This window comes from Lagopus leucura, unplaced genomic scaffold, assembly GCF_019238085.1.
Source record: "Lagopus leucura isolate 7727_CA_CO unplaced genomic scaffold, USGS_WTPT01 Super-Scaffold_741, whole genome shotgun sequence".
NCBI classification, from domain to species: domain Eukaryota; kingdom Metazoa; phylum Chordata; class Aves; order Galliformes; family Phasianidae; genus Lagopus; species Lagopus leucura.
Window position 1 is genome coordinate 754,204 of NW_024962256.1, and position 19,498 is coordinate 773,701.

General features: G+C 41.8%; 1 protein-coding gene across 9 annotated transcripts in view; it reads right to left on the reverse strand.

Moving 5' to 3' along the window:
• The window catches only part of SH3PXD2A (SH3 and PX domains 2A), a 231,211-nt gene that overhangs the window by 21,527 nt on the left and 190,186 nt on the right, over positions 1 to 19,498 (reverse strand). For 7 of the 9 annotated variants that reach the window (XM_042863578.1, XM_042863576.1, XM_042863575.1 and 4 more), the window contains 2 exons: positions 5,507 to 5,620; positions 1,845 to 1,928 (listed from right to left, as the gene is read on the reverse strand). In XM_042863578.1, the coding sequence (XP_042719512.1) occupies positions 1,845 to 1,928; positions 5,507 to 5,620 (198 nt within the window). The remainder of the gene's footprint in view (positions 1 to 1,844; positions 1,929 to 5,506; positions 5,621 to 19,498) is intronic. The other 2 variants (XM_042863577.1, XM_042863580.1) reach the window with 1 other exon arrangement.

Genomic DNA, 19,498 nt, shown 5'->3' on the forward strand with positions numbered 1-19,498 from the left:
GGAGGGAACTCATACAAGCAGATCCTCCTTGGAAGATGTTCAGTCCTTGAGATGCTGCCATGATCTAGCTTGAGATAAGGCACATTATCCAAGACAATTTTAAACCCAGCACTGTTTGGGCCTAAAAGGGAAGAAATTTTTACAGAGCAAGACAAAGGCTGGGGTAGAAGAGACTGTGTGGTGAGGAAGACTGCCAGGGAAGACAGCATGACACCAGCCAGAGGGTAGGGCTGGAAAAGATGTATGCACAGACGATGAGTAGAAGAGGAAAAAGAGGGGAATGCAACTTAGATCCTTGAGTATTACCAGCACACTATGCTACAGGACTGGCCCTGCAGCCTTAACATTTTTTGAGTTTTGTTTCAGTACAGTATGAATAGGAAAGAAAACACATATTTTTATATATATTATTATTATATTATATTATATTATTATATAATATTATATATATTATATTATATATATATATATATATATAAATATGTGTTTTCTTTTATGTTCTTATATGTTATTTTATATATATAATATAAACATGTTATTTATATATATATAAAATGGTAAACAGAGCGCTTAGAAAACTGATTCCCCAAAGTTCTCCTAGTTAAAGTGTCAGGAAGCATCTGGCAGAGTTTGATATGAAAAAAATAAGTAGCTCCCAAATTCTTTGGGTCCAGAAGCTGTTTCTCCCCCCTATATACCAGCATGTGTGCTTACTGTTGTTTGTTTTTTGACACCTTTGGTGCGTATCTGGTGCCTAAGGCAGGATCTTGCCTTATGAAGACAGTATTGGTTAATGCACGGGGAAGCTACCCTAGGGAAAGACAACCCCTCCTGTTATTGTGGTTCCCTCAAAGATACTTTGAAGCACAGGTTAAAAAAAAGTCACTGAAGTTATTTGTTGCTTGGAATCTTCATGGGTCTGCACACAGGACTACCACCAAAACCAGGAGAAGGTAAGTTTGAAACTTTAGAAGTACACTTTCTCTTTACTGGGAGCTGGTAAGTTTCTTTTTGCTTATATCTGGTTTCATTCTCTCAGTAAGGTTAAGTAAAAATCACACAGTGGTACAAGAGGCAGGTTCCCTCCCCCCCCCTTTATAAAGTGCAGTGACTACCTGGGTGATCCTGCAAGACAGTGGAGAACAAAACAGAAAGTGGTGCTTTTACTCCAAGAAAGATGAGTTGCATGCTCTGGAGAAGTGCTTGGTTTGGAAGATTCCTCATCAGATTCCAAATGCAGCTTCAAAACATGAAGTGAGGCTGATTTTTCCCCCCATGCTCCCACCAGACCAAAGCTGAAAAGATGCTGCTGGTGGTGACATTTCAAAGAAATAGGACTGACATCCAGAAGCTCCCAGAACTTCCCTAGAACTCTTCCTCTGGTACTAAGCCCTGCTTACAGGGGAGAGAGGAGACTACACCAAGCATTTTCCAGCACGCATCTCTGATCTCTTTGGTCATCTCTGATCACTCTGGAATTCTTTTTTGGCTCTTCATAGCCCTGAACGTATCCCTTGTACTTGCGGAGGTAGGAAAGACTGAGTACAGATGCACTCAAACTTAAAACACAACAGATGTGAACTCTGCCAGTCTGCACAAGCAGTCACGCTACAGAATTACACATAATTATTTGCCTTTCACTTTTTGAGGTGCCTAACCCTGGCTCCAAGATACCCTCAGTTTCTCATATATGACACACACATCAGAACTCTGAAGCTTCAGCCTCCCTCTAGCAGTGTACCGAGGGAGAGAGACCCTGGGGAGCACTCAAGCGCACAAAAGCTGAGGCGGCGTGGTTTTCAGTGTGCCCTTAGGGCTGTTGCCACAGGAAGCTATTCATTCACCTCGACTCTGCTGCCTGTTGACTATCCCGCCCAGCGTCCATCGCCGGTCCAGGCGCCTCAGGTGAGCCTTGCGTCGCTTAGAAACTAGTTTGGAACATGGATGGAAACATAAAAGGAAAAAAAAAATAATGGTGGGAGGGTGAGAAATAAAAACAAAACATGGCATTTACAAGCACCAGTCTTGTTAAACAAACAGATCAGGTGGGAGGCAGAAACCGGTTTAGTTGATATAGTACAGTAAAACAAGTTAGAATCTTGAGCCTGAGAAATATAAATCACCTAGAACTGTCAAAAATTGCTACTGTTGCTATTGGCTTTAAGAAAAATATGAAAAGACATATGTATACCCAAAAGCAAACTGCACAACAGAGGAAAACTTGCCCGTGGTGACTGCAGTGGCAGGTCAGATCAATATCACACTACTGTTGCATGTCCTAGTCAGGCTGAAGGCTCTTTGAAGAATTCAGTCCATTCCATGCAACAGTCAAAACCAGAGCTCTAACCCTCTCTAAGCAAATTATCATGTTAAAAAAAAAAAAAAAAATCCAGGTAGAAAAACAAAGAATATGGCTTCTCATACGTGAGCACACTTAACAGCACTCAGGAACTGAATTCAAGTGGAGACTGACGTCTCCTTGATTGCAACATATGACTCATAAGTACTGCCACAGATAACGTTCATGATTCAAACAACTTCTAACATACTGATTAAAAATATAAGGAAATAAAAACTTATTTTGATAACTAACCTGTTTTTGAGCAGGCTCAAGAAGCTAACAAGCTAGAAATGTGAATTAGTTCCGCACTCAAACAGTAATTTATGCTTCAAATATAAACAAAGATGAAGGATTTATGGAAATGACACTGTGAGAGCAGCTGTGCACAGAGGACACCACTTGTTTTGCAGATTACATACATGGAACTGAACTTCAGCTCCTTTGTCTACTTGTGAAGATGTGAACACAGAACATTCGGATTGGCACAAAACCTCGACACTTTCCTTTTTCCATGCTTCCAATGGAAGGCCTTCCTTTCTGTTGGAAGCATGCTTGGTGTTATCAGATTAAAGCAAAAGCTGTTCATCAATTAATTCCTTTATGTTGACTCTTAAGTCATTTTGGGAATGTACTCTCAGACTCATGAGAGCAGACACCGTGGGATTCCAGGCAACCAGGAGCAGCAGAGTGATTTGATCAGGGGAAGGATTGGCTGTTCAAGTAAGAAAATATTAACTTACCCAAACAAGCAGCTGATGCCCCTGCCCTCTCCCCCCCAGCATCCATAGTTAGACACCAGAAGGGTTATTTATCAAAAAGTATCTAATCCTTTCAGGGGATTATTTCAGAGTTCTGATTTAACAGCTTCTGTGGCTGCAAATGTTCATCTGTATTGCTTTCCAAAAGTTTTCCAAACTTTGTAAGAGGCTGATGCTCTAAACACAGGCCCAGGTAGCACCTGACTGTCTGCCCTCATCCTACAGAAAGATGTTGTGCAGGCTCAAATAGAAGGCGGAAACACTTCTGCCATACACACTCTGCACACACAGACTGGGGCACTTAATTGCAGCCCAACCAGTTTTATTGGAACCCCCTTCACCTGCTTACTGAGAGTTGGCCAGTTGTCTGTGAAAGTATCTTTGTTTTTACACACTCACAGAATCATAGAATCGCTCAGGTTGGAAAAGATCTTAAAGATCATCAAGTCCAACTGCAACCTAACCATATTACCTTAACTCTAACAACCCTCTGCTAAATCATGTCCCTCAGCACCACATCCAAATGGTTTTACAACACATTCAGGCATGGTGACTCAACCATCTCCCTGGGGAGCCTACTCCAGGGCTTAACAACCCTTTCTGTAAAGAAGTTTTTCCTGATATCCAGCCTAAACTTAGCCTGGCACAACTTGAAGCCATTTCCTCTCGTCCTTCAAGAATTGGTCTTTCCTTATCATAGAACTGTACAATAAGGAAGGACTAACTCTTGAAGAAAGCCTTTCCTTTTTATTAATAAATATTAGGAGGACATTTCACTACGTGGCAAGAATAGCTCTAGTAAAGAAAAAAAAACAAAAAACAAAAGGAGGAAAAAAAAGAACAAAAGAAGCCTCAGCTTGTGGTTAATAACATAGAACAAAGTTACTGAAAAGCAAAGAAAAGTTGGGCACATCAAAGCAGCTGTGGAAGTAATGCAATTAGATTTGTCACTGGGATGGAACTGAACATGGGAAGAATGGTCTCAGATTTCAATGTATCTGGACTTGCAGTAAGACAGGGAATGTGACTGCTGACCATAGCTGAGGAGAGCAATGTAGCAGATTAAAGAGGGCTGAGAAGAAGAAGATAATAAACATTTGATGGATTTTCCATTACCAAGACTGCCATGCAGCAACAACCCTGTGCAGAGTACACTCCAGAGGGCAACATGAAAGGAAGAGATCTTAAAATGAAAGCAGTTAAAGCAATAAGGCTGTCAAGCACACGCCATATTTAAGAGTCAGGAAAAGGGAGGCAGCTACAGATCAACAGACAAGACATTCTTCAACTCTTTCAGAGAACAGCAGTAAGTTGCTTGCTCTTTACCAGCAGGAACTTCACTAACTGCTTTTGCATCTGCTAAAACGTTGTGTCATAGCAGATTGGTCTACCAGTAGGTCTCTAAATCCTAAGTGACCCAGGATACGGGTAGCTTTGAGCAGGGAAAAAAGCATTAGAGCCAAAGATGTGAATAAGCCATAGATATCACTCCTGATGTCCAGCACAAAACAATGTTCTGGCTGTTAGCTATCTTAATGGGCAGAATCATCCCAACACATCTCAAACCTATCTGTTCGACAGGAAGTTCTGTTTGTTTTCCACATACATTGCAGAATGAGCATCATGTCAAAAGCACCTACAAATTTAGCTAGAGATTCATTAGAATGGAGCAAATAATAATAAAAGTGTCCTTTGTACACAGTTACTACATGAAAAGTCCATTAAGCTGTGGTTAGTCTTTCATAATGGAAAAGGGGAACACATGAGGCTGTACTGTTCCATTTCTGGAACCTGAATAAGCATCTTTAGCCAAAAAACAGTGCTGCTGAATACATATACATGACAAATGGTATCTCATTTTTAGCAGAATAAGACCTCCACACACTCACAGAACACAGCAAGCAGCAGTTAAGCTAGTTTCAAGGATTTATTTTAAAAGTGTAATGAGAAGCCACCACTGAAGTTGAACCTCTTTTTCATCGCCTGCGGCTTCAAAAAGCAGCATCTTCCAATTAACAGCTCTCATTTGTATAATTTCTGTAGATAAGCTATGCAAATTCTCTCTTTCAGAAGCCACCACAATCCAAGATCTCTACAAGAACACAGTGCTTGGACTTGCACAAAAGTTGTTTTCGTATTGTTTAAGAGTATTAAAATGAACACCATTTCTGCTTTAGAACTTTTGTTACAGTGACAGTCCGAGTCACAAAGGGATTACAGGCTTGTGCTTTTCCCCAGTTTCTTCTGCAACAATTTATGTACTGATACAAAAAAGTCAGAGAAGTTCTGCAGTGGTTTAGCAGCCACAAATGGTGATAAGAGCCTTCACAGTTTGTTTCCTACAGGTGGAAAAGCATAAAGCAAAGCAAGTACCAGTTTCCCCTTGATAACAAAAAACTTTCCATACCTTCCCCAGTTTTGGATGTGTTGATGTCAGAATCATCTCTGGTTCCATTTTGGGATTCCAGGTATGTAGCAGGGACCCAGCCCTGCTCCTCTGCAGTGCTCACAAACCACCATCCTACAAAAGAAGCAAAAGAAGTTGCTCAGTCAACAGAGTAAGAGCAAGAATAGTGAGATGCTACTGAGAAACAGGTAGAGAGTCAAAACACTTAGAGTAGGTTTAAATCACTCTGAATCCTCCTAGAAAGAGGCTGTTTCTATCAGATACCCTCACAGTGCCAGATGAGTGCACAAGCGAGTCACAAAAATAAAGAAATAATTGTTAAGGACAGTTTCTTCTAAGAAATCTGAAATCTATCCGCAACAACTCTGATTGGAGTTATTCAGTTCAGTCTCTCAAAGCTTTTGCAATGTGTACATCTACAGAATTGAAACACTTCCTCAGCACTGGGGAAATGAAGGAGATGGTACAAATCCTGATATGGTGCATCACCAAAAGAAAAAAAAAAAAGGAGTTAGAGTAACTGAAGGGCACAAATCTCAGATTAGGCTATAAGTGCTTCTAGCACACTTGTCACTGAGGCTGTCATTCAACAATCATGACCAGAATTCAACACTCCAGGAAGGACTACTCAGAAATAAGAGGAGAAAACAACAACTGAAACATGACTTCAGGCTGTAAACACAAGCTATTTGGCTTCTCATCTGAATCTCCATGTTTCCATCACCGTTTATAAAAACATCAATGACAGTGAACTCTATTGAGAGAACCTTTAGGTCACAGCTATGGATGGTTCACCTACAATCTTACTCATCCAACTTTTAGTTAAGTGCATCCCTGTTGTAACTGTCCTTGCCTCTTTTCTTCCTTGGCTCCATTCAGCTATAGACTCTTGTGTTAAGTTCAATGTAAAGCTGCTCACCCAACAAACTGTGGCTCTCAGTTGCAAGTAGAACTACATTTCGCTCCCATCAGGTAAGGGCAGGGTTAAGATACAGGACAATAAAAAGCTAAGAAAACAATGGAAATGTTTTACCTTCTATAATATCTCCCCAAAAATGCAAGCTGATTTGTCAGAATAGCACCAGCTATTGTTCAACAGCAGTTTCAGAGCCTCCCCAAAGGGAGATGAGAAAGCAGTTATTTCTGCACAAGCGCTTCAAAACAGTTTACATACTTTAATGGCCATCATAAAACCAAGAAATTTCACAGGAACCTGAACCTGCCTGTAATGAGCTAAGACAGAGACAAGCTGGCTGGTTTATAAATAGATGGGGCACAAACTTAATACATTTATGGCAAATCACAGACTCACGTGGTGGCCACACAGCCCTTCTGCAACCCTTCTCCTCCCACATTCATATCAAAATTTGTTAGGGAAGGTTGTACTGGAAGACAGGAGTTAGAATTCCTCATTTTTCTTCCTGGAGCCTGCTGCAGGGAGACATGTGGCCCAAGGAACAAACCCCCTTGCTTGTCACAGCACAGCTGCTAGGTTGCTCTATTTATTTACCCTCCAAGCTCAGACACAGCTTTCCATTTTCTGGCCCAGCAGAGGGTTGGAAACTTCGCTTCATGAAGCTCATGGTTGGAAAGTTTAAATTTAGTTATTCCTCCTCAGCAGGAGGTGGATTCTCTTGCCACGAAGGCCACAGCAGCAAGCACTCAGAATCTGCCAGAGTTTCAAAAATGCATCTTCATGGTTGTTCCTCGTTTACCAGTAATGCATTGACATGGGTAGCAAACACAGTTCAGTACATGCTTGTAATTAAGCACAAAAAGAAGAAAAGTCCAAATGGATGCTCACAAGAAAAATGTGGAATTTTAGAGTGCACAGGCAGAAATTGCTAAGGTAGCTCATACTTTACAAGGTAAGGTATCTGAATTATGATGGCACACCTAAGCCATATCCTTTACTGAAAGTAAATAACAACAAAGGGCAAGAACTTAGAGCCTCCTAGGAGAAAGTGGAGGAAGGGCAAGTAAGTGCCACAATGCAGCTTGTGCATGACACCCACAACTTGCAGAAAGCAAATCTGCCCAGCTGTTAATGCCGTAGCTTGCTCTGCACTACCAATCCATCAAAAATATGACAGCAGCTGCTATTTGGCCCCACCAGCACCACCTATTTATTTATTTATTTAGCAAGTTCACACAGTTCCTGGTCTACAGGCAAGTTAGCCAGATTGGCCTTTGTTTGCAGAAAGTAAGACTAAAATAAGGCAACTACTGCTTGTCCCTCCCCTGCCACCTTTCCCAAACCATCACGGTATTGCAGAAACGTTGTTAGAAAATTTACTTTTGAAACAGAACAAAACACTGCATTTATTTTGAGTTTTCTCTCTACGCTGGAGTTTAGCTCAACTTCACAATTCATTATTAAATCCATTCTACAGCAACATCTGCATGGAATTATGTAAAGTTATCTGTGTGCGCTGCCAAGCCAGTCTGAGGTTCGCTCTTGCACTCACACCATCTGTAAAAATTAGGCAGTGATTTGTAGCTCGAGTTAACCCTTACAGATACCTCTGACTCTCAGACATCAATATGCAGCTCTAAAGCTGATGTGGCATGGATGTCTAGATGGAGATTATAACCTGGACCTCAGCCCTGGTAAGGATTCAAAGGGAGTTTCAGTCCCAGAGGAGGCACATAGAGAACTATAGCCATGGCATCAAGCTCAGCTTAAGTTTTGCTGTATTACTCAAAATTGTGCCTTAATATTAATCCAGGAATACAAATTTCTAAGGTAAGCATGCAACATTCTCTCCACGTGAGTTGACTTTTTGGTTGGCATACATCAGCATCCTTCGCTGCAATAGCCAAGATACCTCAATACTCACAAGGTCCATCTAGCTTCTGATCGCTCAGATTTTGGTACGGATCTACATCAGCTATTAAGGGATGAAAGAGTTCCACTTCTACTACAATGATGACTGTGAAACAGATTAGCGACATTTAAGAATAAGTGACCCCAAAAAAGGATTCTAAGAATCTTAATTCTGATTTTAATTATATTCCTAGTTCTCTCACCAAAAGGCTTTAAAAAAAAATGTAGAATTAAGGAAGCGAGGGTTGTCGTCAACCAACCCTACTGGAAACCACCAGAAAACAGTGATTCACAAAACAGTTATAGGACTATATTTTGTGAAAGTTTCAATTATGTTGACCCTCACCCATCTTTGCTTCCATATTTCTGCACACAGACGGGAAATTTAGGGCTTGAACAAAAGTAGCTTATGAGGTGCCACAAAAAAAAACTTAAAAAAAAGACAAAAAGAAAAAGCATGATCTTGCTGAATACTGGCCTCTAGTTCTCCCCTCAGCCATTAAGTTCTCTGCAGATCTTTACCGCCAACTTTTAAATTAACCAAAATAAACAAGGGTAGCAGCACTGTAAAAAGGGAATAAGAATCTCTCCTGCATGAGTGGACAACACATTCTTCTAAACAAACACTTAAATAACACTCCACCTCTCAAGAGTCTTGGAAAAACCACACTTAAGCAGCAGTTTGGTACATCTGGATGTGCTCTTTGCAGTTCAGAGAGCTGCTACCTTTAAGTCTTTTTGCCTTAGATCAAGAAACCTCAAAAGACAGTTCCAACAATTTGAGTTGCCCTGCAAAGCAGTACTAGATGCTATCAGGCCTCTTCAAATATGGCACACAGACGTTTTCACACCAACAGCTGACTATTTTCACTCAGAGATGCTGTCTGCTTTTTTAAAGAACAGCTTGGGTGTGAGTATTTGCTGTACAGATGCAGGCACTTGCTTTTTCCTCCCCTCTGGAGCTCTTACTTCCCACACAGTGCATGTATATTTGATACACCTAGAAAAGTCAGTTATAATTGCTTTGGACAGGCCTCCAAAGAACACGCAGAAGAAGAAAGACATCAGAAGTAGCATTTTGCATGAGGGATTTTGTGCAGTAAGCATATTCCCACACCCACTTCCTAAAATTTCACTGCAGTGTCCGTATACTGTTAGATATTACCATTGTACATGCTGGCTCTTCTCTCTGCACCGGGCTGCTTATTCACACACATTTGGCAACAGCACCTGGTTGACAGCACTGAAATCACATGAAATAAGGCCAGTGCCTGATTTCAGAGCATTTTACATGCTTGCTATCACAAAGAGGCACCTTTCTGTTATATATGCGCATACATGCGAGAGGTCTTCCTCACATGGCCCTTACTGTGGTTTAGGGTATAGAGGTCCATATGTGAGCCACTGCCCATCAGACTGAGGCTGTCATCTCTGGGTGAATTATTAAAGTCAGTGAAATATTAAAGGCAGCTTTCATCTTCAAACACAGGGTTTCTCAGCCTGTGTGCACCACAGATTTCATGGCAGTCATAAGCAAGGTTTACCTCCTTTTAAACACGGAAGCAGGGCTCAAACAGAAGATGTGCTAAAAGAAAAAAGATGTACTTGTACCAGACATCCCACTGGAACATAATGAAGATTGACAGCACAGATTCACAGCCTTTTACGTGCCATACCAAACCAGACTGGGCCACATGTTAGAATCACACAGAATCACAGAATTGTAGGGGTTGGAAGGGACCTCCAGAGATCATTGAGTCCAACCCCCCTGCCAAACCAGGTTCCCTACACCAGGTCGCACAGATAGGCATCCAGGCAGGTCTTGAACATCTCCAGAGAAGGAGACTCCAATATTAGGATTGCAGCTCAACTGCATGTCGTGATCCTTCCAACCGGTTCAAGTCCTAGAGCTACATCCTAGCAGCACAGTATCTATGCATTTCCAGGGGCAAATCCATTCCCAACTGGAAGCCCCATTTTGCAAAAGCAGTCAAGTGTACAAGGGTTCTAATCTAACTTGCAACTACTTGTGGTTGACCTCTAGGTACATACAACTTCAGGAGTAAACAAAAAATAAACCCACTATAGCCTATATTATTGCTCTTCTCCAAGAGGTTTTCAAATTTGCTGAGGAAATACCCCAAGAACTTTACATTGCTCTGGCTGGGCAGCAGAGTTGCTAGATTTCTCATGTGAGAGAAAACAGAAAGGTGTCTTGCCTGCAGTTCCTCTTCTGGTAGTCCAGCATAGGAGAAAACTTGTCAGGCACCACAGGAATTGCAATTTCTATATGAGCCATGAAACAGGTTTTCTATCAGACCACCAAAAGCTGAATGGAGAACTACAAACATAGAAACTCTAGTACTACTGTTTCATTGGTTTTTTTTTTGTCTGTTTTTTGAAGGAATGTGAGCATTCTCCCTCTCAAAGAAAATAAGTTAAGTTTGGAGAGTCAAAGACAGTCAAGAGTCAGCCCATCTAAGTGCTTGCACGCTCCAGAGCCTTGCTTCAGCATTTTACAAGAAACCCTACACCAACATAACAGCAGCTTCAGCTTAAGAGCATCACTTAAGAGCCCTGTGAACCCAAAGCAAATATAGAATGCATAGGAGACACTTCACTCTCCTCCACCTTTTTTAAAAGGAATCTGAATGCTAAGCTGTGTTTTCAAGGTAAAGGCTACAGCAGTTTTGGCTTAATTTGCTGATGGAAACAATGTCTGAGAAGAGGGCTTCCTGAGGAGAGGGAAGAGATGGGAAGTAGGAGGTGGGGACCACTGGATGGCTGGTCTCTGCTGATATCATTTTTTTGGCTATTAACAGAACAGCACTTTGCTTTATGGAGCTAAAAGTCAGAACAGAAGGCCAAGAACTGAGACCAGGATTTGCTGTTCTCCAGCAATAGCTGATAGTAATAGCTAAACAGCTAATACTTAGGGCTCAGCAGCAGCACAGGGAATTGAATTCCTTGCACTACTCCAGTTATTACCGAATTCAGAGAAATCAGAAATGAATCCCAAAGTCTGTGCGGTGTTACAAGTGAAAGAGTCATCTTTTCCTTGTAATAACTACCTGTTAAGGTAACTAGTTGCTTCCAGTCTATGTGGTTACAGACTTGCTATCCCAATCCTTCAAGTTAGCCATCTTTTTCCACCCCTACTACCAATCACATGAGCTCAGCAGATGGAAGTTCTGCAGCTGTGCCTTTAGTACCTCTCCCCCTTCCTGCTATACTCAGTTCCTTTGGTTGCAAAGCTAGCTGGCATGAAGGATGCAGTACATGTGAATAAAATATTTAATTATTGCTGTCACACAAGTTTTTCCTGGACCAAAAGTAGCTGAGCTGCCTAGGTATGTACATAAGCACTCAATTGAGAGCCCCCAAGTGAATCTCAGATTCTGGCTTTAACATCTAGCTTGCCTGGATTTCTTTCACATCACATTATATGCACAAACATATGTAGAAATTCACACCCTGACCTCTGCATTCAAAAAAGCATAATTCTAGTCTTCTACTGGGATTGGAGCTGTATTTTCTTGTACTTCTGGAATAAGCAGAAATGTTTAGAACATGGGAAAAATTCATGGGAAAAGCAAAAACTGGATAATATACAAATCAGCTCTAATACTTTATGGGTTACATCACTAGTAGAGACGATGGATATTCGGAGTCTTAGACAACGAGGAAATACCATATTACTGTGTTTGTTCAAATCTTATATGCAAGTAGGTGGTAAGTCGTCCAGAGGTACACATTTGGAAAAATACTTACATACTTATCTCTTATTATAATAGGGAAATTATGCATGTTCACGTAAGTGTAAAATGCTCTGTTTATCTTAGCATTCTGATAACATTAAACTCCCCTTATGCTGGATCTGCAGCTATTTGCTATGGCTCAGTAGATACCTAAGGGCTTCCCCTCCCTGTTTTTTTTTTGTTTTTTTTTTTTATTTTTTTGGTTTTTTTTTTTGTTTTAAGAAAAAAAGACCTCAAGCTCATGTATTGACACAGCTGGAATGAAGGCATCTGCCAAACACGTTCTCAAAAATTGGCACGTACATCCATGAGGCCATTGTATAATCCAGTACAAATTACACCAGTTGTGTCCTTAAAGCAAGGAAATAAATGCACTATTACATTAACAGCTATGCAAAAGTCTTGGAAATGTCCTGTAAATCCCAGGCAAAGTCCCATCAAGCTCTATATCACCAGCTTTCCCCAAATTATCAAGTACCCTGGGCTCCCAAAAGAGAAGCAGAAGAAAGTACTACTAGCTTTGCCAGTTGCAAAAAAAAACAAAAAACAGTCATCATGCCCAAACGTTGGCCAGCATCACAGGCTACTGAGGGCTGAAAGAGAACAGAGCAATGAAAAAGCCAGCAGGTTGCAAGTTGCAAAAAGGAAAAGATATTTCGAGTTTCAAATATACTAATGCCTTCTGAAAATAAATTTAATAGTCTTCCCCTTCCTGCTTCACTTGTTTCACGAACACCTCATGGTGAAACTGTCTGCAGTGTGTGCATTCCATATAAGCCAAGCAGTTTGTGGTTCACAGCCTTTGCTCAATACAGAAACAAAGGAACTAAGAGAGGAGTGTTTTTCTCGGAGGAACTATCAATCATGACAAGGAACAAAGCTTTCTTTTGGTGGGCATACTGTACTGCATAGGCAGCCTGGCTGCAGCTGTCAGCCTGTGAATGCCAAGCACTGCTCAGTAAGAGAGCAAAACAAGATCCACTGTAGCCAGAAAGCTTTCAGAAGGCCACTGACTTGCACTGGCCAGCCTGATCCTATTATTTGACCTGCAGAACCAGCCTAGGTATTCCAGAAAATACTTCATTCTACTTATTTCAGAAAATACTGCAGATTTTCCTTTTTCCATCGAATTGGCTTGGAAACAGGACTTCCTGCCTGACCTTCAAGTCTGATTGCAGTACAGATTAGTTTTCTCTTTCTTTTCCTCAATCTTCTTTCTCTTGTAAAGTGACAGATCTACACGTACTCCTCTCTCAGCAAAGAAATCTTTGATTGTAGTAACCATAAGATAAGATTGCTAGAGAGCACATTGACTTAATAGCCAGTACAAAAAGCTGTGTGTGGGGTCTGTACGGGCATCATGTGGTACCTGTACAGTGCCTTCCTCTCGTTACACAAGCCCTCAGAAGCTAACCAGTGAGGATGCCAACGGCAGCCTATCTCTTTCAGTACAGCTTCTCTGATCATTCAGGTCATTCATGGGCTACTTTCCTTGCTGTGTCCTTAATTACAGCCTACAGACTTTCATCTCTACTTCCAATAGGACTTCTGTTTTTTATCTACTTAGTGCTTTTACTCTTGGGAAGATCCAGCCCAAGTAGGGAAGCCAAACAATAAGCCCTCCCTTGCCCTACTCAAAGCCCGTTCAGCCATCTCCTCTCCAGCAACACATCATTTCTACATTTACACCTACTTTATAGATCTGAGTGAGGGTTCATGCTCAAATGATATCATGGACTCCATGTCTGTAGCCATTAGTAACTTAAGGAATCCCCAGCTCCAAGTGAGTTTGTTGAGGTGTAGGTAGAGAAAGATTGAGGCAAACAGTGCAGAACACACAGATCCAGGTGGTCGCTCTATGGCAAAAGAGCAACCCATTGCCTTCAGAAAGGCTATGCCTGCAGCAGATTTCCCAGAGCAAATGGTTACAGTGAGAGCATGCAAATAGATGGCCTTCCACCCCATAGGAGCATCTCAGCCCCAGGAACCAATGGAGACTCTCATTACCAGTTGTGAGGTTGCGTTTTCTGTGGTCAGCCAACAGGGTGCAATAGTCAAACTTGCATGCAATTTCCTTTACCTTCACAGGACTTAATCTTAAAGCAAACATATTTTGTGTCCAAGCTTTCTCTAGGAAAACATGAATAAGCTTTTAAATGGGTCTCATGGTAATCCTGTCCAAAGATTACAAATTACTTCCTAGAGGTTTAAAATGTTACAGACCCCCAGACCCAGCAGATAGGAGACAGCCTTCACAGGCAGCAGAGAATAGCCAGTATTCACAGCCCACACAGACTGACAAGTTGTTTTCCTTTTAATTTCTTTTTCTGAAGTCTTCAGAGAATGCGATGTCATTTGCTTACTGAGAAATCCTCAAAGCCACATGGATTCAGGAAAAAGAGACTCTGTGGACAAGGAGTGATCCTAGCAGAGTACAAAACAGCACTCCAGGTGCTAGAGTTGCATAGGAATCCCATTTTTCAGTCAAAAATACAGCAGCCACCTCTGAGACAGACTTCAATAACTTCAGGGCAGAATCCAGCAGCACTGGACAAAAGCTTGAAGCAAGGAACAAAGACCATTCAGCAGAAGTCAAAAGATAAAGCAGGCAGTGACACTGGCTCAGTCTGAAGCACAGCTGGGCTACCTAGCTAAAGACACTGCCCTTCTACAAGCAGCTGTATGGAATCCTTCAGAGCCATGAAGTTCCTCCTGCTAAAGGAAGGGAGACACTTTGGTCTCCTGGTGCCCAGCTCAGTGTGTAAAGCAGCACCACGCAGCACTTGGCCATCTCAGAAACAGCCATTTCCATACCCCAGCTGTTCCCTGGAGCTCTGCTTTCCAAATACAGCTTCTGTCCAGCTCTATTTATTAGATCTGGCAAGACCGTAGCCCAGATGGTACATTATTGCAAATACTGATGTAAGAAGCTGAATGCTCTGCTCGCCCTCAGACACCACTTCATTGCTCTTCTCCCGAGCTTCATTCAAGCCATGTTTCTGCAGTGACCCCAGGAGCTGAGCCTCAAAGAGCTGCCTGCACAGGGCAGCAGGAAATGACAGCTTCGGAAACAAGTACCAGAGTGATGAATAGCAGGCTACAGAGCTCCCTGAGCTAGCGGGCTGCCAACTAGTGAGCTGCATTGCATTGGACAAGGACATACATGGCAAGTAGTATCACCCACACTCCCCAGAAGAGATTACAAACCCACTTCAGTATTTTCAGAAGGCTTTTTCCAAACCTCTCTGAAATTTAGAGACTTACAGGCACATTACTATGTTTTGCTCAGCTGGACTGATCCATTTTGAGCTACTGGAGGAAAATCAAAAGAAAAAAAAAACAAACAAAAAAAACAAAAAAACAAGGAAAGATTTGCCTTTTACCTTTAATTGTGATATGAATATCCAGACTATAGGAATAGCCTGTGCAGGTGGAAACAGAAGAGGACATTCACCTTTAGGAAGGGGAAACCTGAGCTTATCCATGCAGAATTGAAAACCAAACAGGAGTTAGTGGGGTTTCTGCTTCCACTAACTCAAACAAAAAGGTGGGCTGGCAGTGTAAGAAGAGAAGGTGAATACACAGAAGCTGCTGAGACAGAAACTTCTGATAAGTTGCTCATCTTCTCTCTCAACAGAAAAGCACTCCTATGCTGCAGAAAATATTTGGCTTAGCAGCCAGGTAGGAAGAATGCTTGAGCATCTCCATAGGGCTTTTGCTATATGGCAGTAAGGATACCATTTCCTTACAGCTTGCTTAGCTGTGTCACCTGGGACACTGACTTTAAAGAGAGGTATTTAGCCTTTGGTGCTCTATACAGATCTGAGAAGCAGCCTAGACCCAGAGAGAACTGCTCTGTTTCAAGACTAAAAGCACCTCATGAAGCCTTGCAACTATGGAAACAACAACTACTTTCCTATTATTCAGAGAAAGGCTGTCTTGCCACCTGTGTCAGTTACCACATTGACTCGAGAAAGGCACAGTCAAGTATGCAATAAGTCAGAATTCCAATATTTAAATATTCTCATACTCTGATCCTCTTTCCTGTCTCTTCAAGCTTAGTCAAACAAAACACAGATCTGCTGGCAATAATCACTGAAGTGATCTGATACTAAGTAAGGGTCAGCCAGGCAAATTAATGAAGCGAGATACAGAAAAACTGTCTATCTCCATGCATTTTACAGAGCTGAAACAAGACAAATATAACATTGTGAGGCTTATTCCTTTCCATTAAGAACAGATCACCCGTGAAATAAGGGTAGGAGTAATGCTGTCCCTGGGTGAAAAGCAGAGATTTGCAGACCCTCCATTAGGAATACACATGCATTACACAGTACAGACCCACTAAAAATAAATAAGCAGCACAGCAAGGGATTACCTAAACCTGTTAGATGGATGACACAGAGGCACAGAGTTTATCTTTCCAACAGACAGCCACTTAAGCTTACCCTATGAGTGACTGCAACATCAAACCTTTCCCTCTCCTCAGTCCAACACTACCAAAAGAGGGTACGTTAGACTGTCTGGACACCCTGCTGCCACTGCATCACACTTTCCTTGCTTAGGCAACTATTTTTCTCGAATCATTCCAATGCCAACATCATAGAAAACTGAAATTTTGGCATGCTGCACATCTCTGCTTTTCAGAAATTCACTTTCTGCAGATCTTGAGGTGCTTTCAACTCTGAGTAACGGCTGGCTAGAAGACAGGAGCACCACTGGCACATCCAAATACTGAAAGAGCACACCAAGAACAGGTTTAGTTAGTTTGGGTTTGCTCTCACCATCAGAGCTCAAAGCTGAGAGCATCGGATGTATTCTGGAAAGCCTTCGAGAAGCAATACTCCATTAGGACTGCTAATGGGAGCTGGACTAGCTCTGGGGAGTTCTCTGCAGAAGAATTGAGAACCAAACCGATTCTTTTCAAGGGGGAAGATTTTTCCTCCCTAAAGTCTTACTTACTTCCCTTCCCCTCCCCCACCATCCAGATTTGAACAGTGTTCCCTTTGTCTAACACTTCTGTAGACAACCATTCTCTGGAGACAAGGCCTAAAAGCCTAGCACAACAGGACCCTGATGTCAGCTGGGCCTTAGGCACTGCCATAAAAAAAACAAAAACAAAAAACAGATCACAGAAGCATGGCTCTGGCAGTGTAAACCAGTCTGGATAGTAAATAAGTCTGGGTAGGTCTGTTAGTTGCCATACTAATCATGATGTTGGAATGCTACAGTTGAACAAAAGCTTACATACCCTGAAAATTTATGCTAAAACATCCCATTTAGTAACTACATGAACATTTGGAGGGGTAAGCTAGAGTTCACTACAGTAAAACTGAAGGTAAGCAACAGCGCACCTGAGCAAGAGCAACTGAGCTATTAGCACCTTTTAGGTTGACTAATGAATTGATTTGCTTCTATTTGGATGCAACAAATGATGTGTGACAGAAGGAAGGGATCTCAAGAGCACCTTTTCACCATACGGCTCCAAGAAGCATTTAGTCAACTCTGCTCACATTTGTTTCTTTAAGTCCTGATCCCTATGGAGAAGATAATACTTCTTAAAATTCAGAGTTTCTTATGACATTTGCTGATGCGACTTAAAGATGTCATCATGGCTACAGTTTATTTCCAGGAGCTGTCTTTCCATATTTTCCACCAGGAGATGCAGATATCCTCCTCCTTCTTCCTTGCTTTCCATAGAAAACAGGATAAACAACACCATTAACTAATCGACTTCATGTTTTCGTACTAGTTTTGACTTTTTTTTCTGGGCAGCCTGTTTCAGTGAGCCAGGGAGCTGACTATTGTTAAGCAAAGGCAATCTCTCTGCTCCTGGCCTGTTTTCTCTACTGCTTGCCAGCACTTACTGCCCATCACCACAAAGGAATGGAGCTACTCACTTCATGCCATTTTCACCTCTATTTTTAGAGCTCTAACAAGGTTTACACTGTAGTTTATTTATGAAAGTAGGATGTGTTTGATTTTGACCGGTATTATCCAAGCAGCTCTGGTCTCCTGTTCAGTAAAGGTATTTAGCAGGAAAGTGAAACACCCCCAAGACCACACGTCCTAGTCAGGTGGGGCAGAGTCATAGCCTGGGTCACATTCTCACAGAAATTTAAAAAACAAAACAAAACAAAACAAAACCAACAAAAACCCATCAGCGAAGAGGCCTTGTTACCCCACCAAGGGCCATGCCTGCACCACAGAGCAGCTGGCATCGAGCTTACTGCTGTTCTGGGCTGCTACTTCCAGCCTGCCTCACGTTTTCCTCCCAGCTACAACTCAGGCCTTTGGATGAGCCCATGCTTATTTATTCACAGCTCAGTTTTCCAATTCCACGACAGAGCCAAGGAAGCAAAACAGTTTCTCCAGATGAGGTCCTGGAAATTAGCTAGAAAGATCTCAGTCCTACAGAGGAAGAGTCCTGCAGATGCTCACACTTCAAACTCAACGAGGATTTGCAACAGACACAGGTATTGCTTAACTGGCAACAAAAAAAGCCAGATGAAGGTTTGCGACTGGGGAAAAAAGGAGAAGATAAAAACAAAACAAAAACCACCACAAATAAAAACAAACCACATGCCAATATTTCTAGTCCAAACATTTCTTTATTGTTAAAGAAACCCCAAACATGGTTTACCTACCTATAACACACCTTGGGATAAGGTCAGGTTTCAGGATGGAGCTCAGGGGCTCTCTCATCTGCTGCTGAAAACCACTACTACAACTAGATACGATAACCAACATTTAATCTAAGCAAAGGTAGCGAGGTGTAACAGAAGTGAATGAGGAAGGGCACCCACCAGCCCTGCCTTCAATCACCGCTGTCAGACCTCAGCATACACGTGTCTCACAGCTACACAAACTGCACCCAAGTCTTTAGACTATTCTTGGTTTTTAGCTTTTAGGAAGTGTTGCTACTTCATTACATGAATGATTTTAATTAATTATTTTTTTTTTAAACAGTTCTCTTTGTTACACATTTGTCTAAGTGTGATCCCATACCACTATTTCTATGCCTATAGCTATACCATTTAAAATGGGATTGACACAGAGACTTATTTTGCAAGCAAGACACCTCTCTATAACCAGCATCAAGCCTCACGAGCACAAGGTTTAATTGACATATAACAAAAGACTATATACTATACTACTACTACTTACTATAGAGAGGAGTTATTGATTAAAAAACCCAAAACCACTCAAAAAGAAAGAAAAGCAGCTAAGGCACCCCCTGCCAACTTGAGCCTGCTGTAAGTTTTAAGAGAGAACAAAATGAACTTTAGTTTGACTCCTCTGCGCTCAGAATTACTCTGTGACAACGATTCCCTGCTGCCAACACACACTCCAGCTCTGAGCATGGGATGACAGTGTCCAAGCCAAATACAAGCGTGGCTAGAAAGC